The sequence below is a fragment of the Dermacentor silvarum genome, chromosome 7 (assembly GCF_013339745.2).
Source record: "Dermacentor silvarum isolate Dsil-2018 chromosome 7, BIME_Dsil_1.4, whole genome shotgun sequence".
In the NCBI taxonomy this organism is placed as follows: Eukaryota; Metazoa; Arthropoda; class Arachnida; order Ixodida; family Ixodidae; genus Dermacentor; species Dermacentor silvarum.
Genome location: NC_051160.1, coordinates 14,878,395 through 14,900,282, shown reverse-complemented (window position 1 = coordinate 14,900,282; position 21,888 = coordinate 14,878,395). Strand labels below are relative to the sequence as shown.

Sequence of the window (21,888 nt, the reverse complement as noted above, 5' to 3'; positions counted from 1 at the left end):
AACAATTTCATTGCTTCTTTATTGGCACAAAGTGTAGGTTTCATGTCAAACACTGCGAACACATGGTCGTGAAATAAAATGGCCTACTCGAAAGGCAAAGCGATTTATTTAAAAGCTGCAAAATCAGTAGGGCAATGTTTGTACTGATCTACCGGATGTTTTAATTTAATTGCTTTTTATTAGTGCAATGTGTCGGCTTCATGTCAAACAGTGCCAACACATGGTCACCAAGATAAAATGGCACACTCTAAAAACAACATGATCCTTCGGAAGCTGCACAATAAGTATTGCGAACTTTGTACTGATTTACCGGACGTTCTTTTCTCCTCAGCCGAAGAATAAGCAGAAATTCTCGCATATCACACTGTTAAAGCACAGGGTGTTGAGGCACTTGGTGCGTGGAATGACTGTGAGAAGGTTGTGAGGTTGCATAACGGTATGCAAGTTCGGTCAAAACATAATGCCACATATGCTGAGCATTGTGCTAAGCTTCGATCACATCAGCTGGCGAAAGCCCTCTGCAAGATTTCCTGGCACTCCTTCTGGTGCACTTGACCCACCCCTACTGCAGGGACACCCAAGTTCGCGCGGCCGGCATACTTGATCTGAAAAAAAAAAAAAAAAAAAAAGAGTAATACACAGTTTGTCAGCACAGTCAGAACCCTAGAACTCTAAAGAGGTTCGTGTTATAACATGGTTACCGGGATGAGAGCCAAAGCAGTAGGGTAGTAAGGCAAGTAGTTCAGGTAATAATGCAAGCAGATTTGGCCCATAATGCAAGCAACACTGTCGGCAGATAGTGCATCACACTATGCTTTCAAACCATAAATGGCTACACAAGAGGAGGAGGACATGGCACAAACTGACAGGCAACTGCAAGCTCGTCAACTTGGCAAGCTCACACAGCAGCAAGCTAACACAGAGTTTATAAATGCTGTTGAGCTTTGCTGCCGTTTGTCACAATGAAATATCAGGCAAAAGTACAACTTTACTAAACTGAAAGCAAAAGGCAATGCTTAAAGTAAGAAAAAGAAAGAAAGAAAAAGGAACAGACCGAGGTACTTTCCTCGGAAAGGTTCTGAAATATGTGCTCTCTTTCACCAGTGCCATTGTGCATTATTTGTCACGACTACAGTGCTACTAGATGCTGAAATTGTCGGCAGCATTCAATGCACTGCACACGCCAGCATTAGAGAATTCTAACCTATACATAAACACAGGAGCTTTATGGAATGCCAGGCTACTGGAGCCATGGACGATAGTAGCAACGCTGGTAGCAACATCTCGTGACACTTTGTCCAACTACAATGTGTTTGAAAATATTTTCCGTTACGTGGGCATCCTCACACAACAAAATTTAAAAGGGCTGAATTTTAATGATTATGTTTCTACAGACGCTTTACAACAGCAGTCAAACCAATTACGGTAGGTCACTGCAATACTAATAGCTCTGTGTCCTATCTGGATAAACGTGCACCACAAGATGGTGCCATCAGTGTGGCTGTTCCCATAAAAGTAAGCCAATTGGCTTACGTTTTAATTATTACGAATTAATTATTCCGCAAAATATAAAACGTTAAAGGATGAGCGAAAAACCCCTATTAGCATCCTTTGGCAATGCAATTTCCTCATGGCCCAATCAGTTGAGTGCAGGTCTAGGAATGAAAAGAGCCATAGTTCTGTTCCAGCTGATGTGCCTTGGTTCTGCTATTGATTTAAAGTGATAAATGCATAATAACTGTACCTATGGTGGTTACACATACACACATATAGTTCCAATGCATAATGAGCTATTGCATGTAAACGTTCGGAATAAGTGAAGTGGGCTTCTCCCCACAAAACCTGTTCATGCAGAGAAGCCGACTTTCAAGCACACAGGAGAAACACTTGAGGACAACTTTTTACTTAGCTGTGTCACAAGTGCCACGTGAAGGTTGTTGTCTGTAAAATCTAGTATCACTTGTGAGCGAATCGGCTCCAAGTGTGACTACTGCAAATACATTTGCAGAAAAACTGTTCTCATAACACTCAAACTACCACATACAGAACCGAAGATTCTTGGTAAAATGACATTCAGCCACAGTGTACATGCATTTGCAGTCTTGTACACTAGGCATGGTGCCCAGGGAACATACCTGCCTCCCTAGAAGATTCTGGAAACGTGGCTGAACAAAAAACCATGGCCCCATGTTTCTGTGCTCTTCTTGGCACCAGATGAACTCTGCACAAGTAATTGTTAAAGAAGAAAGCTCCAGTTGGAAGAACAGGCTTGTTGAACTGTACAAACAACTATAAACTGGCCTTTCTGATTACTCAAATCTGAACAAACATTGGAGCTTCTATTCGATTTGTCATCCCGGACTGCCCAGGACTACTCTGGATGCTGCGTAAATAAACCCTCATTAGATGAAATCAGTGCCTTGGATTGCCCTGGGCAGTCTGTGATGACAAATTGAAGAGGCTCAAAATCATTCCTGTGTCATGGCTAAGCCTTTGTGTAATAGATCACTATAGAAGAAAAGAGAAAAAAGTGTCATGCCACATCAATACACAAAGTACACTAACCAACACAATAGTACACAAACAACAAAACTGAGTTACAACAAAACTGAGTTACATGGTAGTCTGGCCTTTACAAACTTTGACATTTTTCTTGTGAAATGACAAATTATTTCTCTTTTGATTTTTTAATGCTTGTTGAAGCCTTCACAAATAGACTTAAGAATGCATTCATTCTGCTTATTACTGCTTCGTTTGAATTCGTATGGCCAATTAGACTACAGTTTGAGATACCACACCATTTGTTGCAGCTGGTATCCTTTTCAATAATAATGAAGAAAAACAAACATAACAGAAAGCCTCTAACAATCAGACATAGTATTGCAGTAAGGAAATAGTTACGGTAAATGTTATAGGCCCATGACAGTTGAGCATGTGCTGTGGCCAGCCAGCATTCTAGATACTAGGTACTGTCCTAGAATCAAATCTGTGTGTACGCACCTTTTGCCTGAGTATACTTGGAAAGCTCTTCCGCGAGTTCTTTTGCCGGGAAAGGGCACAGAGCCTGGAAGGAAAGTTCTTATTCATGAAGTTGGTGAAACAAACAAGTTTAATTTGCTCTCAGAACACAGCACCTCATCAATTTTGCTTTGCAGAGGCTTCCTGCACACAGTAGAGCCCACCAGTAAATGCATATCACTTACATTGAACTCTCTCATGATATAAGCTATTTCGTATCATTAAGGAAATTTTGTGAGAAGACTGAAAGAGGACAGCTGACTTAAACGGCCCGGTCTCCGTTTCACTTTGGTCAGGACGAATTGAACAAACTGTAAAACAGTGACATCACGACAACTCGATGCGGACACTTATACACACTGCAGAAGCACAGCGGGGTTGCAAACAACAAAATTGGCAGAAGAGCATGTTCTATGTGCAGGAAGAGAAAAGACCTTTGGGGCTGTTTTTAATTTTAAAGTCATATAATACCTTGTGTACCTAGACGCATCCCTCATTTAACCATCTCCGCTTTTTTTCCCCCTTGGGGTTGGTAGCCTATATAAATCGTATAATGATGGCTGCTGTTTGTCTTGCCAAAGACAACAACAGCACAGTCACTATAAAGCTGCACAGTGATTCAGCAAAATCCGTTAGCACAGTCACTACAATAAGGCTGCCATTTACTTTGTTTTCGTTTGCTTCCTTAAATTCAAACATCAACCTGTCTGCTGTGGCAAGCAGCAGCGGCTGGGCTCGCAAGACGCTTTGTTTCTCCATGCCTACCTAAGCTTGTGGCAGTGTATGCACTTTCATTACGGTACTTTGTCTTGCTACAGATGGTGCCACCAGTCCGCTGAGACTCTCTGCCTCTGTGGGCTCTGCTGTCATGTTACTGAGGGATGGCAATCGGTTACTTAGGATGAAGCATCAAGTACAGGTTACCACAAGCAAAAAGCCAACGGGAGGGATGCTATTGTTTTTTACCTCTAGCCGAATGATGGCGGTGTCCTCGTTCCTGCCTAATTCAGCCCGGTGCTTAGCCAGCGCGTAGTAGTGCTTGCCACTGCACAGCAAGACTCGGGAGGCATTCAGCCTGGGCTCCGGGTCCGAGAGGACAGGCCTGAATGTCTTTCCGGGTGCCATGTCTTCCAGGGAGGAGGTGGCCTCGGGGTGACGCAGCAGAATCTTTGGAGAAGCCACCACCAGTGGCTTGCGGAAGTTCCTCACCATCTGTGGATCATACCAGACCGTGCAATTACAGCTTGGAGTCAAACACTCCCAACGTGCAATGCTTTCATAATCCTACCGTAGACCAGTGGCACTGTACAGCGCAAGCTTGCAAGGCCAACTATGGCTGGTGGAGTGGGCGCAATGGGCGATGGCTGCTGAGCTGGACTTCTGGATTGAGAAGTCTGCTCACCCACCACTTTCTCCACTCGATCCCATACCTCTTAATGATGTAATGAAGTTTAATACCACTACTATTACTACTACAATAGCTTGGAATCACTTCCACATCTGGCAAACGAGTTAATTTATGTACTAGTCTGACCTTTGTCAAGACATTTCTGTCAAGACTGGCAAGACATTTCTTACTTTTCCTTTGTTTTTTTGCCCAGAAAAAAATAATACTGGCAGCCCTCTGAGTGCCCCTAACTAATTGAATATAATAACTTTCTACGAATCACTTTCGATTTCATTTCGCAGGAGGCGTGCGTGTTGTGACATCATGACACGGAAGGGTGTCACGTGGGAGCAGGGAATCAGCGAAGTTCTGGCACGTGCTCTGGCTCTGGCTTCATTCATTCATTTAAATGCGTTGCTTTAGCTTTTATGTAGGCTGTGACAGGAGTTGGGACATTACACGTGATTACACACAAACGCATGCTCATGAAACTGAAAAAAAAAAAAAAAAAAGTGGAAGTATCTAAAAAGTTTGTTACTGTACCTGTCTCCTCAGAAGGTGGAAATATTGAGCTGGTGTTGTGGGATTCACAAAGCCAAAGTTGATATCATCGCCGTCCACAGCATCTTCTTTACTGTCGGTCATCTGAAAGCACAGAAGCAAGCCTTGAGCCAATCTGTACAGAAGGCACTGAAAGGGCCAGCACGGGCGACGAGATGAGTAAAATATTGTGCTGCACTTGTAACAAGCTGCTGTGTGACAGGCCAAAAGTGTTGCAGCATTTAGGATTTTGGGCTGTAAATGTTTCTTTTGTTTTTGTACACTATGACATTGTGCGAAAGCAGAACATCACTCCCGCCACGTTCCTCTGAACATTACATGTTGTGGTACAAGAAATACTACTCCTAAAGCATCCATGGTTACCAATCCTGTTATTAGAGTTTATTCATTGTTTTACTCAATGCTATCAACATATAGTCAACCCGGATATATCGAATCTGAAGGGATCACAAAAAAGTTCGATATATAGGTAATTCGATATATAAAAAACAGATTTTATACAAAAATTTTCAAGCGGATTTTACAGCTGTTTGTTATACACAATAATTCGTTATATGTGGATTCAATACATCCAGGTTCGACTGTAGTTGATTGCGCTTTTCTGTCAAGTGTCACACATCCCCAAAGAAGACAATAAAATTAATAACACTAGTATTTTGCATACCAATTTGTGCTAGAGAGAAGTTGTAGTAAGTTCAATTATAAATGGTGCATGCTTCATGTCAATTTATTGTAACGAAAGACTTTCCATTTAGGTTCCAAATAAATTAATGCCCCCTACCTGCAGGAACCTCTCAATGCGGCATGATGAGTGCTCAGGGCCCGCTCCATCAAAGCCATGCGGCAGCAATACGACCATTCCACTTTGCAGGAACCACTTGGCTGAAAGCAGATGACAACATCACAAAGCGCTTGTTCTTTTATACTTGTAATAACCTTGATTCGCTGATGTCATTGAGAGTGGAATGAAAAAAAGAGAGAGAGAGAGAAAAGAAAAATTGCTTTCACTTAAGCTTAAAAATAAATTCTGGGGTTCTACGTGCCGAAACCACGATCTGATTATGAGGCACATCCTAGTGGGGTCTGCATATTAATTTTTGACCACCTGGGATTTTTTAACGTGAACCTAAATTGAACTACGCAAGCGTTCTTGCATTTCATCCCCGTCAAAATGCGGCCACCGTGGCCAGGATTGAACACGAAAACTCAAGCTCAGCAGCACATCATAGCCGCTGCGGGGTAAATTGTTTTAGCTCGTTAGGGGCCATATGCTTAAGTATAGAAAAAACTATTCTTTCATGCTTTTTCTTATTTGGAAAATACCTTTTAGTGCAGCCATTAAACACAGCAACGAAGCTTTTCTCTCGTGTATCAATTAAATCCCGCAACACCCGACATATATTATTCGATATGCCGAGTTTGATACCTCAAAACACTGTTTTCATGGGAAACTTAGCACAAACGATGAAGTAGCATTTTTGACACGCTGAAATGAAGTTTTGGTTGTGGATAGCTTAGCAAGGCAATTATGAAGTAATTAATTACTACATTATTATTTTTTTTACTTAGATACAATTTTAATGTTTTTTTTTTTCATGAATATATTCTCTATGGCCAGAAAAGCAGGTTATCAAGTTGTTTTAATCTTCATTAATCTTAACTGGTGATAGGGCTTCCTGGGGTTAAGCTGTCATCCCTCTGCAAAAATTTAGATCTTGGCTTCCCTAACTGTATTAACTTAGAACAACTCTCTGGTGCGGGTTTACGACCTGGCTTTATGGCAACACAATCTCTATTGTAGTGAATCCTATTTGAAAGAAAACGTCACACATAATCTGCCCCCGACCCCTCAACACACCACACACCACACTTTGCACTTCAGTTTCTCAAATTTTTAGCATGGGCTATATGTGAGAAAATATGGCATGTAGTAATGGTGCACCGAAGATGTGCATGAGGGACATCAGGGATTGACCATGAACCTGTCTGTTACCAAAAGCAAAACATAACAAACACGTTTGCATTCAATGTCTGCATTACGAATGGATGATTTGTGCAACATGTGTTTCGATGTGAATTTAAATGTGTCTCTTCGACATGAAGTAATTAGCACAGGGAGAATGCATACATGATAGAACACAGGAATGTTGCTGCAAACTACCCCATTTTGTTTTAATTTCATGAAATCTTGAAACAAAGCAGTCCAACATGCAAAGTTTCTCTGGCGCTTACCCCAGACTGAAAAGATAAAAGAAAGAAGAAAAGAAAAAAATGTCGACATGGGCTGTTCCCCACAATATGATATTGAACTAACCTTCACCGGATGTAACAAATGTGTCAATGACGACTTGTGCACTGTTGTGGAAGTCGCCAAACTGGGCTTCCCATATCACAAGGGTCTTTGGAGTCTCCAGGCTGAAGCCATACTCGAAGGAAAGCACCGCTTCTTCTGACAGCGGACTGTTCACAACCTGCACAGCCCGAAAGAATTTTATTCAGTTATCATATAATTGCTGTACTTCGGGCTGCTTATGCAAAGCTCTCCATCTTAGCCTGTAGAACCCTTTGCGGGATGAAGACCTCAGCTCGTCACGAGTAATCGCCACTTTCTGGCTTATGACGAGCCTACCTTGCAATGGGTATCTCGCTGCTTTCCGAATGGTTTCTTGCACAGAGGCCATCAAAAACATGTTTCTTTTTCTTGCATGACAAAGATGGTGACAGACATTCTGCCATTGTTGCTTTCTTAGTGAATAAGATTTTCCACACTATTTTAAGCCATATTTACGTTTTTTAAGCATGCTATTGAAGCATATTACGTGAAAAAAAAAAAAAATGAGCCACACTGGCAGCTTTTTTTTGTTTATTTAAAAAAAAAAGGGCCCTTAAGCAGTTGGCAGAAACTGCGACCCTTCGGGATAGCTCAGTGGCTTGGGGGCTACACGACTGTGCTGCAGAACGGGTTAAAACCCCGGCCCCGAAGGCTGCGTACAGATGGACAAAGGTTTAATAGCCAACCTGAGAACAGCAACTTTGTCATCATTGAGGTAGCTTGGTATTAGTAAAACATGTTAACCCCATGAGGTTGACAGCAGCAAAGGCTATTTGTGTTAAAAGCATGGCATTCTTTACATTGCAGCTTCTTGCGATAGAAATGATGTTGGCTTGTGGTTGGAGGTACCTATACTGAAGTGCCTGGAAGTCGCCGATGCTAAAGCGTTGCGTCTAAGGGGAGGTGGGGCTATAGGCAAGCTGCTGTTAAGCCAGCTTTCCTCCTACCATCCCCACCACTTATATAGGTAAATGAACTTTTGTGGTGAAATAAAAAAAAATACTCTACTCTACCTCATAGTGCCCCTGTGGACCACGTTCAGGTGGGAGGTTCAGGTTGTTGAGGGGAACCAGGCGTTGTTCGTTAGTGCGGTCAACAAGGATGGCATGTCGCTGGCTGAATGTGCCACGGCCGACGTCCTGGCCACAGATGCGAACATTGAAACCTGTCAGTCGACAAGGCGAAGGACGGCACTGTTACAACTGCTTTGAAACTATTATTGCTGAAGAGAATGAAGCCCATTCAAACAAGCTCTTAGTCTCACAAATTTGGAAAGTTCTGGGTGGAATTTTTCAGAAAAGTGGAAAGTAGGGCCACAATTTTGGAGCGATGCTTTCCACTCGATTCTATGCCACTCTTATCATGTGCCAGTCACGGCTGGCTGATCCTGTATTGCAACTTTTCTCTCCCCTATCTTTTCTCTTTACCTGCATCTTTCTCACAATCACAGGACAGTCCGGATGTGCACTGAGAAGTGAGACAATTACGATGCCCGTAGCCCTTCACTTCATACCTCCTTTTGTCCCTTTTACAACAAACTACTGCTACTACTACTACTACTGCCCAAATTGATAACGAGGGCAGATGACCACTCAGGAAGAGCAAAATGAAATAGCATCGAAAAAAGCATTGCTACAAAATCGCGGCACAGGGTAAATTTGATCACTGAAAAGATGATGGTGTTATTACGTAACATTATTATTCACATGAATGTTTTAATTATGCTAGGTAACTCCTTCAATGCTAGCTACGACTTAGAGCAAATGTACCACTTTCCATGAAATGAATGGTCGCAAATGAAAATTTCAAAACCGAAGGTACCAGGCAAACATTTTTTTTTTTCAGAGGTGGTCATAACGCTAGAAGACACGGACAAGAACGAGAGAACAGGACGAGCGCTAACTTTCAACTGATTGTTTATTTCGAGAAACAACCGTATTTGTAAGCCCGCATACAGAAAAGGCCCAATCATCTCACATGAAAACCAGCCGCATCCAGGAACGCAAATTCATTTGTAGTCAGCGCAACTGAAGGGGAGCTGATGCAGCTATCACCGGCCCTCGCTATCAGAGTGGCTTCAACAACCTCTCGCGTAACTTTATCTACATTTCTATACAAAACGGAACACTCATTGAACAAGGGTTTGCACCCACAATCACTGCAATGCACAGAAACATGACCATCTCGGTATCGGTTCAATTTTTGTTTGTGTTCTCTTAACCTATCATTCAGGCACCTCCCAGACTGCCCAATGTAAACTTTCCCGCACAATAACGAAAGGCGATACAAAACATTCTTTACGCACGACACAAAAGGGGTCTGATGATCCATTTTTTTTTTTTTTGCTTTGCAGCCTGTGCTGGCTAAAATCGAGTGGTGCAGCCTACAAGCGCATGTTCAACCAATGCAATGCATTGAAGCAGGTCCACGTTATGGAGCTGTGCTAGAAGACATTTACTTTTTTTGCCAATGCCATGGTCTTCAAACTTTTGCTCGTGACTGCACATTGAAGAATCCCTCAACAAGCACCATTTAATATGATTGTTATAGTGCATGGCAAGTTGTAAAGCAACATCCATGGAATATTCTGCTGCAACAATTTTAAAGAAGGATTTAGTTATAGCGGAGCTACACTCCTTACAGAACAGGCTTGCACCCACTGTCTCAACCAGCAGCCCCCAAGTGACATTGTTTACCTACCTTCTCCTATATCGGAGCCAAGAGCCCATGTGATGTTTACATCGCAACCCCAGCCTTCAATTTTCTCCCCTCTCTCGTTTCTTTGCAGTGCAATGCATTTCCAGCAAAGTTTTGCGTATTCCACATTTCACGAAAATCCCCAGGTTGTTTCTGTTGCTGCTAACGATTCGTGTACTGCAGGTAGAGCTCACGATGTAAAGGCAGTTACTTCTGCAGGCGAGGAGATGTGCTGATCTCGAAAGAAGGGCATGAGGACTTTTGTTTAAATTTTCAGCTGTCTTTGCATGTTATAACGGTGCAGAATAATTTGCAGACACAACTATGACCTGACCTACACACTGCACTTGTTCGTTTGCAATGCCGAAACACGGCGAAGGGTCTTTAAACGTTCTTAGAACATTGGGCAACCCACCCTGATAAAGCAAGGAACCCAGAGCAAGTGCTTCTGCTGTGGCCCATTCGAGGCCTCTGCCTTCTTCAATTTTTCGAAGCCGTTCATTGACGAGTACTTTGACAAGGTGAGGATGAACTGTCTGCAAGAAATGAAGCAAAGTGTTCAAAAGGAATTCTGAAAGAAGGTGGTGATTAAGGGAGTTCGCTCATGGCGTGAAAACTTACTGCTTCCCGAGGCACTTGCACGGACCTTGCACCCACATACTTTAGGACATTTGGGTCCATGCCTGTGTCCCAATAGGTGACAGCCGAAGGAGCCTGAGTGATTCCACTCCACCTGCCTTGAAATCTGCTGAACTAAACATAAGAGGTGATTTACAAATACTGGTCGTTAGGCTAGTTAAGAATATATCTCAAATACAGGCATTTGATTTTGTCTTAAAATAGTCGAAAAAAGATTTTACGCTTACCGCTGCTCTCTTCTTGCTCGAATTATGCAGCAAGATAGAATTTTACGGTATGTATCATTTAATGTAGCACTTGGCAATATTACTTGCCTGGTTTTTGAGGAAAAAAATTACAAGTTGCTGTTGTCTGTGTCCTCGGATGCACCAATCTCAAAGGCCCATTGCGAACATTGCCCCATTGCGAACAATGGTAGCGACAGAGCCCCCATGTTTTAAACATCACTTCTGCGAGGGGTGCAGACGAAGCCAAGTTCAAAGTTTTAATTTAATTATGGGGTTTTACATGCCAAAACCACGATCTGATTATGAGGAACGCCGTAGTGGGGGACTCCGGAAATTTGGACCACCTGGGGTTCTTTAACATGCACCTAAATCTAAGTACACGGGTGTATTCGCATTTAGCCCCCATCGAAATGCGGCCACCGTGGCCGCGATTCGATCCCACGACCTCGTGCTCAGCAGCCCAACACAGTTCAAAGTTTTTTTCTTAACGAACCAAGCAAGCAATACTGTAGTGCCAAGTGTTACATCAGACGATCTGGACCATAAAATGCAACATTTCCATGAAATTTGAGCTACAATAGATAAGTGGTGAGAGTGGAATCTCTTTTGTATAGTTTTAAGAGAACGTACATCCTTGTAGGCTGCAAAAGGACTGAACGCAGAGCAAGGGTAACACAGATGCTATGGTTGCTTTCAGCTCAGATCTACTTCAAAAAGACACAACAGAGGAAAATGCAAATTCGGATATATGATCACCACAAGCGAAACAGTAAATGTAATTAAAAGCAGGAAAGAGAGAAATGGCTTGTGTCTTTGCCCTTTCTGGAACTCTGTCCTCAAAGAGGACAGCGTTTTGTTTGGACATTAGTGGAACAGAAAAAAAAAAAACAAGCACTGGAACATAAAACTCTAACTATGTGTTGCAGCACAGGTGATGGTATGAGGTTGAGTTCATGCTAATATTTAAACACCAATGCTACCTGGTGTGCCCTTGTATTAGTCTCACCACAGTAAATGCTAAAATATCTTTTTGCACTCACTGGACCAAAATGCAGAACCAAAGATAAGGTAACGAATGCTCCACAAACTCATCAATGAAGTGAATCACTTGATGCAGCGATCAGTGGTAGACGTACCGGTGGAGTGTAGCTTTCAATCAGCTTGAAGTGTTCGCCCAGGAATGCCATGTGATCAGCCACAATTTTCTGCTTTTCAGAAGCATCGAGGCTTCCCTCTTCCTGCAAGAGAGGAAGCAAGCATGGGACCGACTTTAAGGGCACTGCTTTCAATTAGCGACAAGTGAAAATATGAAGCTAAGCACTAGCCAACTTTAAGTTTTGCGAAATGTTGATACTCCTACAGCTAAGATATTAACCTCTTATTGACACGTGCTGCCTACAGGCCACATACCAGGAAAAAAAAATATATATATATATTGCCGAGTTTCAGTACTGAGTACAAGGTTTCTGGCTACATGTCTTTAGCCAACATTGAATGACAGGCAGCAAGCGCCATTTGTTGTTTTAGAGCAGAAATATAGGATGAGGAAGAAGTTTGGCACGCGACTCGCTTCCTTTTGAAAGCATGATCAGAAGAGACAGACCGATGTAAGATATCCGGCTGCAGTGGTGTCACACACATGTTGCAAAACGAATGAAATGTGCACCTATGGTTCACATACGACGAGAGCTGTCTGTACAAATTTCAAACAAAGCCTTAGGTGGCTTGGGATGGAGCCAACTTCCAGTTTTCTGTCTAGGGTTTCCTGCGCCTATTGCTGAAAAAGTTCGGGCATAATATTTTTTTCTTTTCGTTGATTATGCTTATTCTCGATGTGCTATGCACATTTAGCATGTTCGGATATATAAATATGCCGTCATTAAAGCGTTAAGTGGAGTTTCGCAGCCGTTTTGGGCAGTGGTGAACGCCGGCATATGGCAGCATGCATGGTATCAAGCCAGCAATGCAACCTGGATTGGAGTCTCGAATTGCTGCTATAAAACGTAGTCATTGATGATTACATAATGAAAGTTACCTTGCATATACCTAGCTCGAATACACAACTGCTTTGTGCATAATGTTTTAGCCAGCAATCCACAATTTCTGTTTCTCACATCGCGTTTCACCAGCTCCACATTGGAGGTCAGCTAGGAGTTTGTATGGTTGCAGCGGTGACAGCTGACGGTGTGGTCAGTGTTAAATGTCAATCGAAGAGCAGCCAGGCAACGCAGACAGCGTGGAGCCCCGAAGTGGCCACATGACCGGGGTATCGTTGAAAGTGGGCAGGTGGCGTCGATCATGAATAATCACCAAGAACAGCCAACAAACAGACCCTTGGTTGTTCTGACGAAGCGTGTGCAGAACTCACTTAAACAGCTTTGCTGTCTTTGATGTAGCAGTTGCTCAGATTAGCATACTACATCCATGAACGATTTTTCACTTCACTTTGTAAAAGAAGGCAGAATTTTATTGAGCTGAGCTCTTTCACTCACAAAGCACTGATCATCATAATGAGCAGAAGGGGAACTGACAGGATCAATTATTTCTGTTAGATGCAACCATACGAAACGAACAGACAATGAAGCCAAGAAAAGCATCGGGGAAATCACCTGTGGCTTTATTTGAAATGTAGAAATGTAAGATATAAATGATGCTTGCATGTAAAAAGATGTTCTATTTCAGCTGAGTGGCACTGGCTAAAACTCACATGTACAAATACCCAAGAAAGTGGATATGGGAACTCCCTTCAACATAGCTCAGTTGGTAGAGCATAGCATGTGTAATACGGAAGATACAAGTATGACTCCCACTGGCGACAAGTTGTTTTTCTTGTCCGTTTCATTTCCCTTCACCTAATCAACTATGTTTCAATTAAAGACCACAGGTAATTTCCCCTGTGCTTTGGCTTCAAAATGTGTTGGCTTCGCGTGGTTAGGTCTGTGTGTAGGGAAATACCAGATCCTAATCACCACACACTTGTGACAACGATAAGTGTAGCCTGTGCGCAAGTTAATTTTGGCTCTGTATAGTTTGGGTGAGGCCTACATGTATAGGTCCAACCACATAGCGAGGAAAATATTAATATAAACCGCTCTCTGGCCATCGACATCATGCCTCAAGTGACTGTGTTGTTTACTAGCATCACATCCAAGTGGCTGAAACGAAAACTTCCCAATGCCAACACATTCCAATTGTTACAATAAAATCTGAGCATCTCTCTTCATGTTCAAGATGACCACAACCAGGTCTTAACTTTCCAATTCTCCCTAATCCATGTCTTTCTCTATATATATGCTCTTGTTCATACAACATTAGACACTCATGCTGCTCTTAGTCAGAGATTCCTTCTTTTGATGAAATGGTTCTGTGCACAGGACAAAGAAAGAAGAGCACAGACTCAAAACACATACTCATGAGAGAGCTGCTTTTTCTGTGTGCTTGTCCAAATAAAACACAGCTCACCTGCAGTTGCTTCACGTAGTCATTCGGGACACTGTCCCTGGCATGAATTGCATCATACATGAGCGGGTTGGTGAACGTGGGGTCATCCATCTCGTTGTGCCCCCAACGCCGGAAGCACAGCATGTCCAGAAGAACATCGTCATTAAACTTCTGTCGAAACTCCATGGCCAACTGAGTTGCTAAGGCCACAGCCTGCAAATGGAAAGCTTTATTATAGTGTTGTTGAGGCAGCAGTGCTCGGAAATTTAAAGCTCACAATCAGCATGGCTACTTGCAGAAGAGCGGGGAAGAGAAATAAACAAAATAGCCAGCAGTCAACAGCCAAGCAAAGTATAGGTGATTTGAAGTGTCTTTATTTCTAAAGTCCTTAAGTCTAATTACTTAAAGAGTAGGAAATGCCAGAAAGGTAAAAAAAGAAAGGAAGAAAAAAAAAGCCTTGTGGCAAGTGACACCATCCCAGTTCATAAGAGATGCTTATATGATGATGACGATCATGTTGATATTTATGTCATGAAAAAATGACAGAAAGTTTAGGAAACAACAATGCACCACCCGTGGGATCTGGAGCTGCAGTTTAGAAGAGGTCAACAAGAATTCTGATGCAAAGCACTGTAAATGGCATATCATCTTGCATCAAAAACACATCCTATACATATATGCAACAAAAGTCTGCACAACAAGCTCTGTATTCTTGTAAAACAATGACTATTCGTCTGGCACTATAAAACTTCTTGTTTCTGAGGCCGCTGGAAAAGTTGTGCATACCTCTGGATCATCTCCATTTACATGTATAACTGGAGCATCGATCATCTTCATGATATCACTGACATAAGCTGATGACCTGTCGTAAAAGAAAGAAAAAAAAAAAAAGAAACAGCCGTTTTCAGGGCACATAGCAGAACGTGCGGAGATCAGGGGCGATGCCTCTGGGGGCGATGCCTCTTTCGATGCCAATACCTTCTCACGCTTCTCGCGTTCGTGAATAGTTGCGTGCAACATTAGGCCCCGGGCGAAGTGGCTCTCTGGCCACTCACAAAAGCAAGAAGGCATTAGCATAGAAAAAAGCATCGCTAAACAATAGCGGCCCTGCCTTCCTATTCAGAACGCTAATCCCAAAAACTGCAAGCTTGCTCAGATTCATGTCACATTCATATTACATTACATTACACATTAGATTACACACTAAATTCCTCCCAGCCTTAGATTTCTCACTATATTCACATCGCCCGTGATAACCAGGCACACTAGACACCACTACCCTCATTCTCTTGCACCAATTCTCACCAAAACAGATGCATTTAGGTTTTCTTTTTCCCACGAACAATAGCAGATTGGAACCCACTGGCCGAAGCATAGCCCCGTGACCTGTAACGTACAAAATTGTATCTATTCTTATTTGTGCAGTGTTTTCTTCAATTCATATATTTTGGAACACCTTCCTTGCTTGGACTTCATGTTCACAGTACTTTTATAAATAAATAAATAAATGTAATGACGATAATGCAAATAATGAAAGCAATAACGTTCTGCTGCTGTTTCACTCACTCTGTTTTCTAATATGTCTCTGCATTTATGACTTACACGGAGAACAAGTTAAGCCAGAGCAAATGCCACAGCACCTCACGAGGTAGGAAGTCAGTCACCTGCCATAGGAGGCTGGTGTGGTGAATCCGATCTGGTTGTTGACCACTAAATGGACGGAGCCTCCCACGGTAAACTGTGGGAGCCGTGACATGGCCACAGTTTCCATAATAACGCCCTGGGCGGCAAACGAAGCATCGCCGTGGATCTGGACGGCCAGCGCTGGAAAGTCGCCACCCCAGGCTGCCTTGGCGTACTTCGCGGGATCCAAGCTTTGCAGGCGGGCTCGTGCTTTTCCCACTGCCACGGGACTCACACCCTGATCCATGGTAAGAAAAACGATGCAGTGATTTGTGCTCGCACATGGGCATGGTTTTGGGGGGAATTGACGTGAATAACAGGCATAAGAGACAGGTGTGTTCAGATTAAGGTTTGTGCCAAATCTTTGGTGCAAATGGTTGGATGCATTTCCTTGTCGGTACGGCTAAAAGTGCTTGTCATATTGCATACCTGCCAATTTGTGGACATTAATATTCGTAAAGAGCCCGTGGAATGCATCAAGGGTGGAGGGGGAAATGGTGAGGGGGAGGAATAGTCAGCATTCTTTTTTAAAGCTAGCCTTGAGCACTCACCTTTTGCGGCAAACTTTATTAACAATGATTTACTTTTACATGCAACACTGAAGCAGCCGAAAACTTCGATCAGCAGAGGTTGACAAGCAACACATTGTTCTTAGATCACAGTGATAGTGTGACCTTGCTGTTACTGACTCTGTGTGATTCAGGAACTTTTTTTGTATAAACTTGTTTTAAGCAAGTACCCCTTAGGCATTCTTTCACCACCAGAATACTTTCAATGAAAGGTTCTGGGACCGATGAGCCGACTGTTTCGTGAACCATAACTTATTTTTCATAAAACTTGGTGCAACATTCGCAAAATGAGCCCTAATTTGCAAAGTAGATGGAAAATTCGGGACAGTTGGCAGGCATAATACTTGGCAGGTTTTTGTGAAATTAGGGCAGTATTTTTATATGGCATGAAGTACAGGAGGACACTGCTACTGTTTGGACTATAGAAGCATGGCAGGACAACAAACAAAAATGAAGCCATGTGACTAAAACTGTCCATTTCTTCAATGAGCTGTGCTTACCAATTTCCTAACCTTCAAGCTCTGATGAAGAGAGATGAAAATGCAGCAATGCATCAGGTGCTAGCAGTTACTAATGGACACAAACTAAAAGAACAAATACAGCTGTTTTCCCACTCATTACGATCGCATTTTTGGCAACAGCAGTGCTGCTCCATAAACCTACAGTGCACTTAATCATCAAGAACAAAAATGCTATAGAAAAAAAAAAACCCTTCATGAGTACACACGTTAACAGTACTTGAAATAGCACCGCAGATACATACAATGTATGCTAGCAAGAGTCCCGATAACTTTTCAAAAATTGATTACCTCCAAATGTGACGGGTTTGGCAACAGAGTCGCATGCAAGGGACCAGGGTAACCTTGCAAATCCACGGATGTGCCTGCAAGGAACGTTGCTGCTGCAAATCAAGACTCACACCTTCAAATTTGACATCTTACTCAGGTGCGAAAGTACGTCTCCAGAACCCTTGATGCCAGCAGGAACTTCAGGCATGCCTTTCATCTGTAAAAAAAATAGGAAGGGGGGGGGGGGACAAGTATGACATGCAAATACCATATTTATACAATCACATGTACACAGACCTTTTTTGAAAAACAGAGCTTGAAGCAGTAAGTATATTAGAGTATGACAGAAAATCAAAAGATGCATATATAAAGATTTTCCTGGCCTTCTCTTGGTATTATGGCTGCATATTATTTAAGCTATGTACTAAATATGAGATAAACATCAACCTATGGTACATCTGCAGTCCTTTTGTTTAAATGTGTTAAAAGAAGAAATGAAAAGTGTGTGGGGGGGGGAGAGCGAAGATAACAGTGGCATAGGAAAAATATTATTTTGGCAGCAGTTTTCCAATAGATAACCTACATCCAATCCATGTATATGGATCAGATGTAGCAGCCTGAGGAATTTGTGAAGGGTATGGAGCCAGACATTCTTACTCCCCCACCCCTGTGCCTACACCACTGAAAGGTAGGCATGGAGAGGAGTTTTCCAGGTAACATGCAACATAATTCACATGTCAGTCTCAATCGCTGTTCAAAAGGAATAGTGAGAAGCTTGCTATCTACATGCAGCATAAAAAATGAATGCAAGTGCCTACTGTGCAATAATTCATTTTTTTTTTCTTTTTTGACGTCGTTCCCAATATCTTGTTCTTCTAAGGCCATTACCTATCATCATGCCCTATTCACAGCAAAATTCAGCAAAAATGTTCAGAAGTTTATGCTCAAATTTGAAGATACAATTAAAAAAATAACCATTAATGACTCTGTGATGATACTGTTAGTTTGAGATGATGCTTTCTTTGGTTTTGCATAACTGTATGCTGATTTGTTAATTTAATTGCTACTTGGAAACATTCCTTTTGTTCACTGCTGTTAATTAAATGTATTGAGCAATGGCAAATGGAATGAGAAATAGATTTTTGCGCCTGGACGCTTCATACCTTCTGAAACACTTGGACTGGTGGGAAGTCCAGGAGTCCAGTGAGTAAGTTAAGCCGACCCCTGTGAGGCATGCCGACAACGATGTCTGTTACTCCAGCTGCAAATGTTAAACACCACAATGTATGCCCACGCTGTGACCTTTCTCAAGAAAATTAATTGCAACATTAAAATAATTAAGTGGTGCTCACTTTTCGGTGCTTGGCAAAACAGCTCATAGAAGAAAGCCATCATGCTTTCGGCACCTTCTCCACCGTACCTTTTCACAGTCGAGAACTTTGCTGCCAAGAAATTATCGAAGACCTGTAAGGTTGCAAGGGCATTTCATTGTACGGCATTATGGAAGAGTCCGTGTACCTCTCTCTATTCTCTGCATATCCTGCCCCTTATGTAATACCCCCTTTTTAGTGTGTCTTTAATGTAATACAATGAAACGAAATGACGTAAAATCAATGGCACAATACCTGTGACTTCAGCAAGATCTCTGCCATTTTCTTGCGCCTTTCAATAGGTGGTCTTCCTTGACTAATGAGACTCTCATAGCGATCTGCAAGCCATGTTCTTCTCTCCTCTTCCTAAGCAAGGGACGATGTTTAACAGATGAATATACATTCATAGCTCATTTCACTTGTAAAAGTGTATAACTAAATATCCACATACCATGTGCATGAACTCCATGCCAAGTGGACCACAGTAAGCTGCTCTTATGTTTTCCACAATACTCTCGACTTTTTGTCCAGATACAGTTTCTGTAGGAGTGAGGTTGTGTGTTTGTGGTTCAAGGTCCTTGACATACCTAGGACAGACATAATGTATGCAGTTAGCATAAACAGACTTCAAATGCTAACACTGGGTGCTCTTACTGTGTCGAAGGTGTTGTGGCGATGGGGTTGATTCTTGCAATTTTATGGCCATGCCTTCTGTATGCATTGATGAGCGCACAGATCCTTTGATCCTCTTTAGCAGCTGCATCTACAACTGGAAAATTAGATGGAGTACATAACCAGGCTGAAGTGAGCAAGGACAGCTGTTGTGCAGCATTTTTAAACTTTGTAGCAAGCTAGCCAGTTTGGTGACATTCGCTTTAAACCGTGAATGTCTATAATTAAACTATACATTGAGGAATTAACTGCCATATAATAGGTCGATCCCACAAGTGAAGAAGTGTCCTTGAAAATGTGAGAGTATCAAAGCTTGGAGTATAACCACGCTATATATATAAACATCCCTTGAAAAAAGTTGGTCCACTGACCGAAATTGTTGGGTAAATAAAGCTAAGATAACCGCAAAGTTGTGCTTCTCATTTTTATATATATATATATTGCACCATGCTTGCAGCAGGTTTTCATAAAAATCTTTTTAAACAAATGCTGAGAATAAAAACTAGCATGTTAGTTCATATATGTATATCTGTGTTTTCCAGGTACAATTAAACTTGAGTTATAAAGAATTGTTCAGATTAAAAATTGATCATGCATCGCATTGACAAAATAAACTGCAACATGTGTTGGGAGTGAAAGCATGTGTATATATATATATATATATGTATATATATATATATACAGGGTGTTTCAGCGAACACTTTCAAAATTTATTTAAGGTTGCCTGTGGCAGATAGCCCAATTCTAGTTAATGAGCTGGTCTACTCGACGAGGCGGACATTACTTGCAAAAAAAATTGAAATGAATAATCGGCTAATTAACAAAAATTCACTAATTAAGTTTTTAAATAATTACCTGATGGCCCATATTGCAATTTACAAATTGTAGCCATGGAATTCGCACGGCGGATCCACTTAGAATTATTTCTCAGGATGACACCAGTTTCGAAATATTAATTTCCAAACTTTGCGGAGAAATGCATTGGCGTTCCAGTTAATTTTGTGCTTCAATGCATAAAGCGACATTTTGTTAAGAATCTAACTGGAACGCCAATGCATTTCTCCGCAAAATTAGGGAATTAATATCTCGAAACTGGTGTCATCATGAGAATTCGTTCCAAGTGGATCCGCCTTGCGAACTCCACGGCTACAATTTGTAAATTGCAATATGGGCCATCAGGTAATTAGTTAAAAACATAATTAGTGAATTTCTGTTAATTATTTCATTATGCATTTCAATTTCTTGTGCAAGTAATGTCCGCCTCTTCGAGTAGACCAGCTCGTGAACTAGAATTGTGCTATCTGCCACAGGCAACCATTAAGAATTTTTGAAAGTGTTCGCTGAAACACCCTGTATATGTCAGTTAACTTAGAATGCTATTATATAGTAGACAGTACTTGGGGAAAAAGAAAAATTGTTCTCTAGTGGTCTTTATCCGTGAACTCGATTAGCAATAACCCGAATATGTAGACGCTTTTCATGCATGCATGTATTAGACCAGTGCTTCTCACGCAGGTAAATTTGCGCCTAGAGGCGCAACATCATGCCGCCCCAAAACACAGCGCGCCGAGTGCTTCTCGCCGGCAAAGGTCGCGTGATCGGTCAATTGAAGCACTTTCAGCTTCGCAAGTCCGCGCGGTTCGCACAGTAGTCGGTATACACATGTGACACCTGTTGCACGTGTCATAAACGCGCGCGGCGGGTATTATACAATGTCGCAGGTGGTCTACGTACGGTCTTTGGAGAAGCCCCCCGTGTAGTTCATTCGCTGCAGCCTGAAAACGTGCCATCGCAGAAATCGTCTGCTTGCCACGTCTAGGCGCGCGAATCGGTTCATGATGACTGCTTGATCACTTAGTGGCTCATTCCGAGTCGCTTCGGCAGGCTGCTCAGCGAAGTCCTGGCGCGGCGTCAACGACCTTTTTTGCGGCCGTGGAGGCCTGTTCCCGTCAAAGTCACCACTAGCCGTACGGGAGCTGACGATCGTCGTCGCCGCTGCCGCAACACGGCTCGTTTTCCCTCTCACACACACGTACTACCGCAGGAGGAGGCGCGTCCTTGGGAGAGCGCAACCAGTGCGGAAAGCTGCGGCTTTCGTTTTTTGTCCAGCGATCGGGACGAACCTTATCAGCGCACTTATCTTTATTTGCATTGTGGCTTTTGAAACCTTAGCTCCAGAGGGTGGAGGTGGGTTTCCATTGTCTGCGGTCGCTCGCTCAACCGCGCTGCGGTCTTCAGCAGCCTGCCTCTAAAACAGCATGCATCGCCATAACGTGCTGGGCACCCACACATATATGTTTCTCGGCACACGTATTCGTGTTTGCCGGAGCTATTCCACAGTTTTCATATGCAACGGGAAAAAAATAGGCTTGCGGCTGCTCGTAGGCGAAAGGCGGCTGCGTATATACATAACGGGTTTATTAACGGGTCAACCGAATGAAAGGACCGGTTAGCGTCAGCATACGCAAGCTTCCACGGGAGCAGTCAGAATTTAAAAGTTGCGA

The 21,888-nt window shown here is 42.5% G+C and overlaps 1 protein-coding gene across 1 annotated transcript; it reads right to left on the bottom strand.

Moving 5' to 3' along the window:
• On the bottom strand, positions 1 to 21,446 carry LOC119457577 (2-oxoadipate dehydrogenase complex component E1). The gene is made up of 22 exons (XM_037719192.2): positions 21,119 to 21,446; positions 19,367 to 19,481; positions 19,164 to 19,299; positions 18,968 to 19,078; positions 18,695 to 18,806; positions 18,506 to 18,603; positions 17,496 to 17,559; positions 17,364 to 17,437; positions 15,967 to 16,223; positions 15,089 to 15,164; positions 14,324 to 14,515; positions 11,998 to 12,099; positions 10,617 to 10,748; positions 10,411 to 10,531; positions 8,312 to 8,463; positions 7,281 to 7,437; positions 5,748 to 5,848; positions 4,949 to 5,050; positions 3,985 to 4,230; positions 3,001 to 3,064; positions 2,136 to 2,221; positions 1 to 605 (listed from the first exon to the last, which is right to left on the bottom strand). Exons 1-22 carry the CDS (start codon positions 21,219 to 21,221, stop codon positions 501 to 503), a joined length of 2,706 nt encoding a protein of 901 aa, XP_037575120.1. The 5' UTR covers positions 21,222 to 21,446; the 3' UTR covers positions 1 to 500.
• Positions 21,447 to 21,888: the final 442 nt, after the last annotated feature.

What these genes read in the sequence shown, in the direction of transcription:
- LOC119457577 (XM_037719192.2), bottom strand. Translation starts at nt 21,221, where the DNA reads ATGAACCGATTCGCGCGCCTAGACGTGGCAAGCAGACGATTTCTGCGA. An exon ending in ACTACGTGAAGCAACTGCAG is followed by an intron (nt 12,100 to 14,323) that starts GTGAGCTGTGTT and finishes CCTCTCTTGCAG; the next exon opens with GAAGAGGGAAGCCTCGATGC. An exon ending in TCCACCTTCTGAGGAGACAG is followed by an intron (nt 4,231 to 4,948) that starts GTACAGTAACAA and finishes TATGATCCACAG; the next exon opens with ATGGTGAGGAACTTCCGCAA.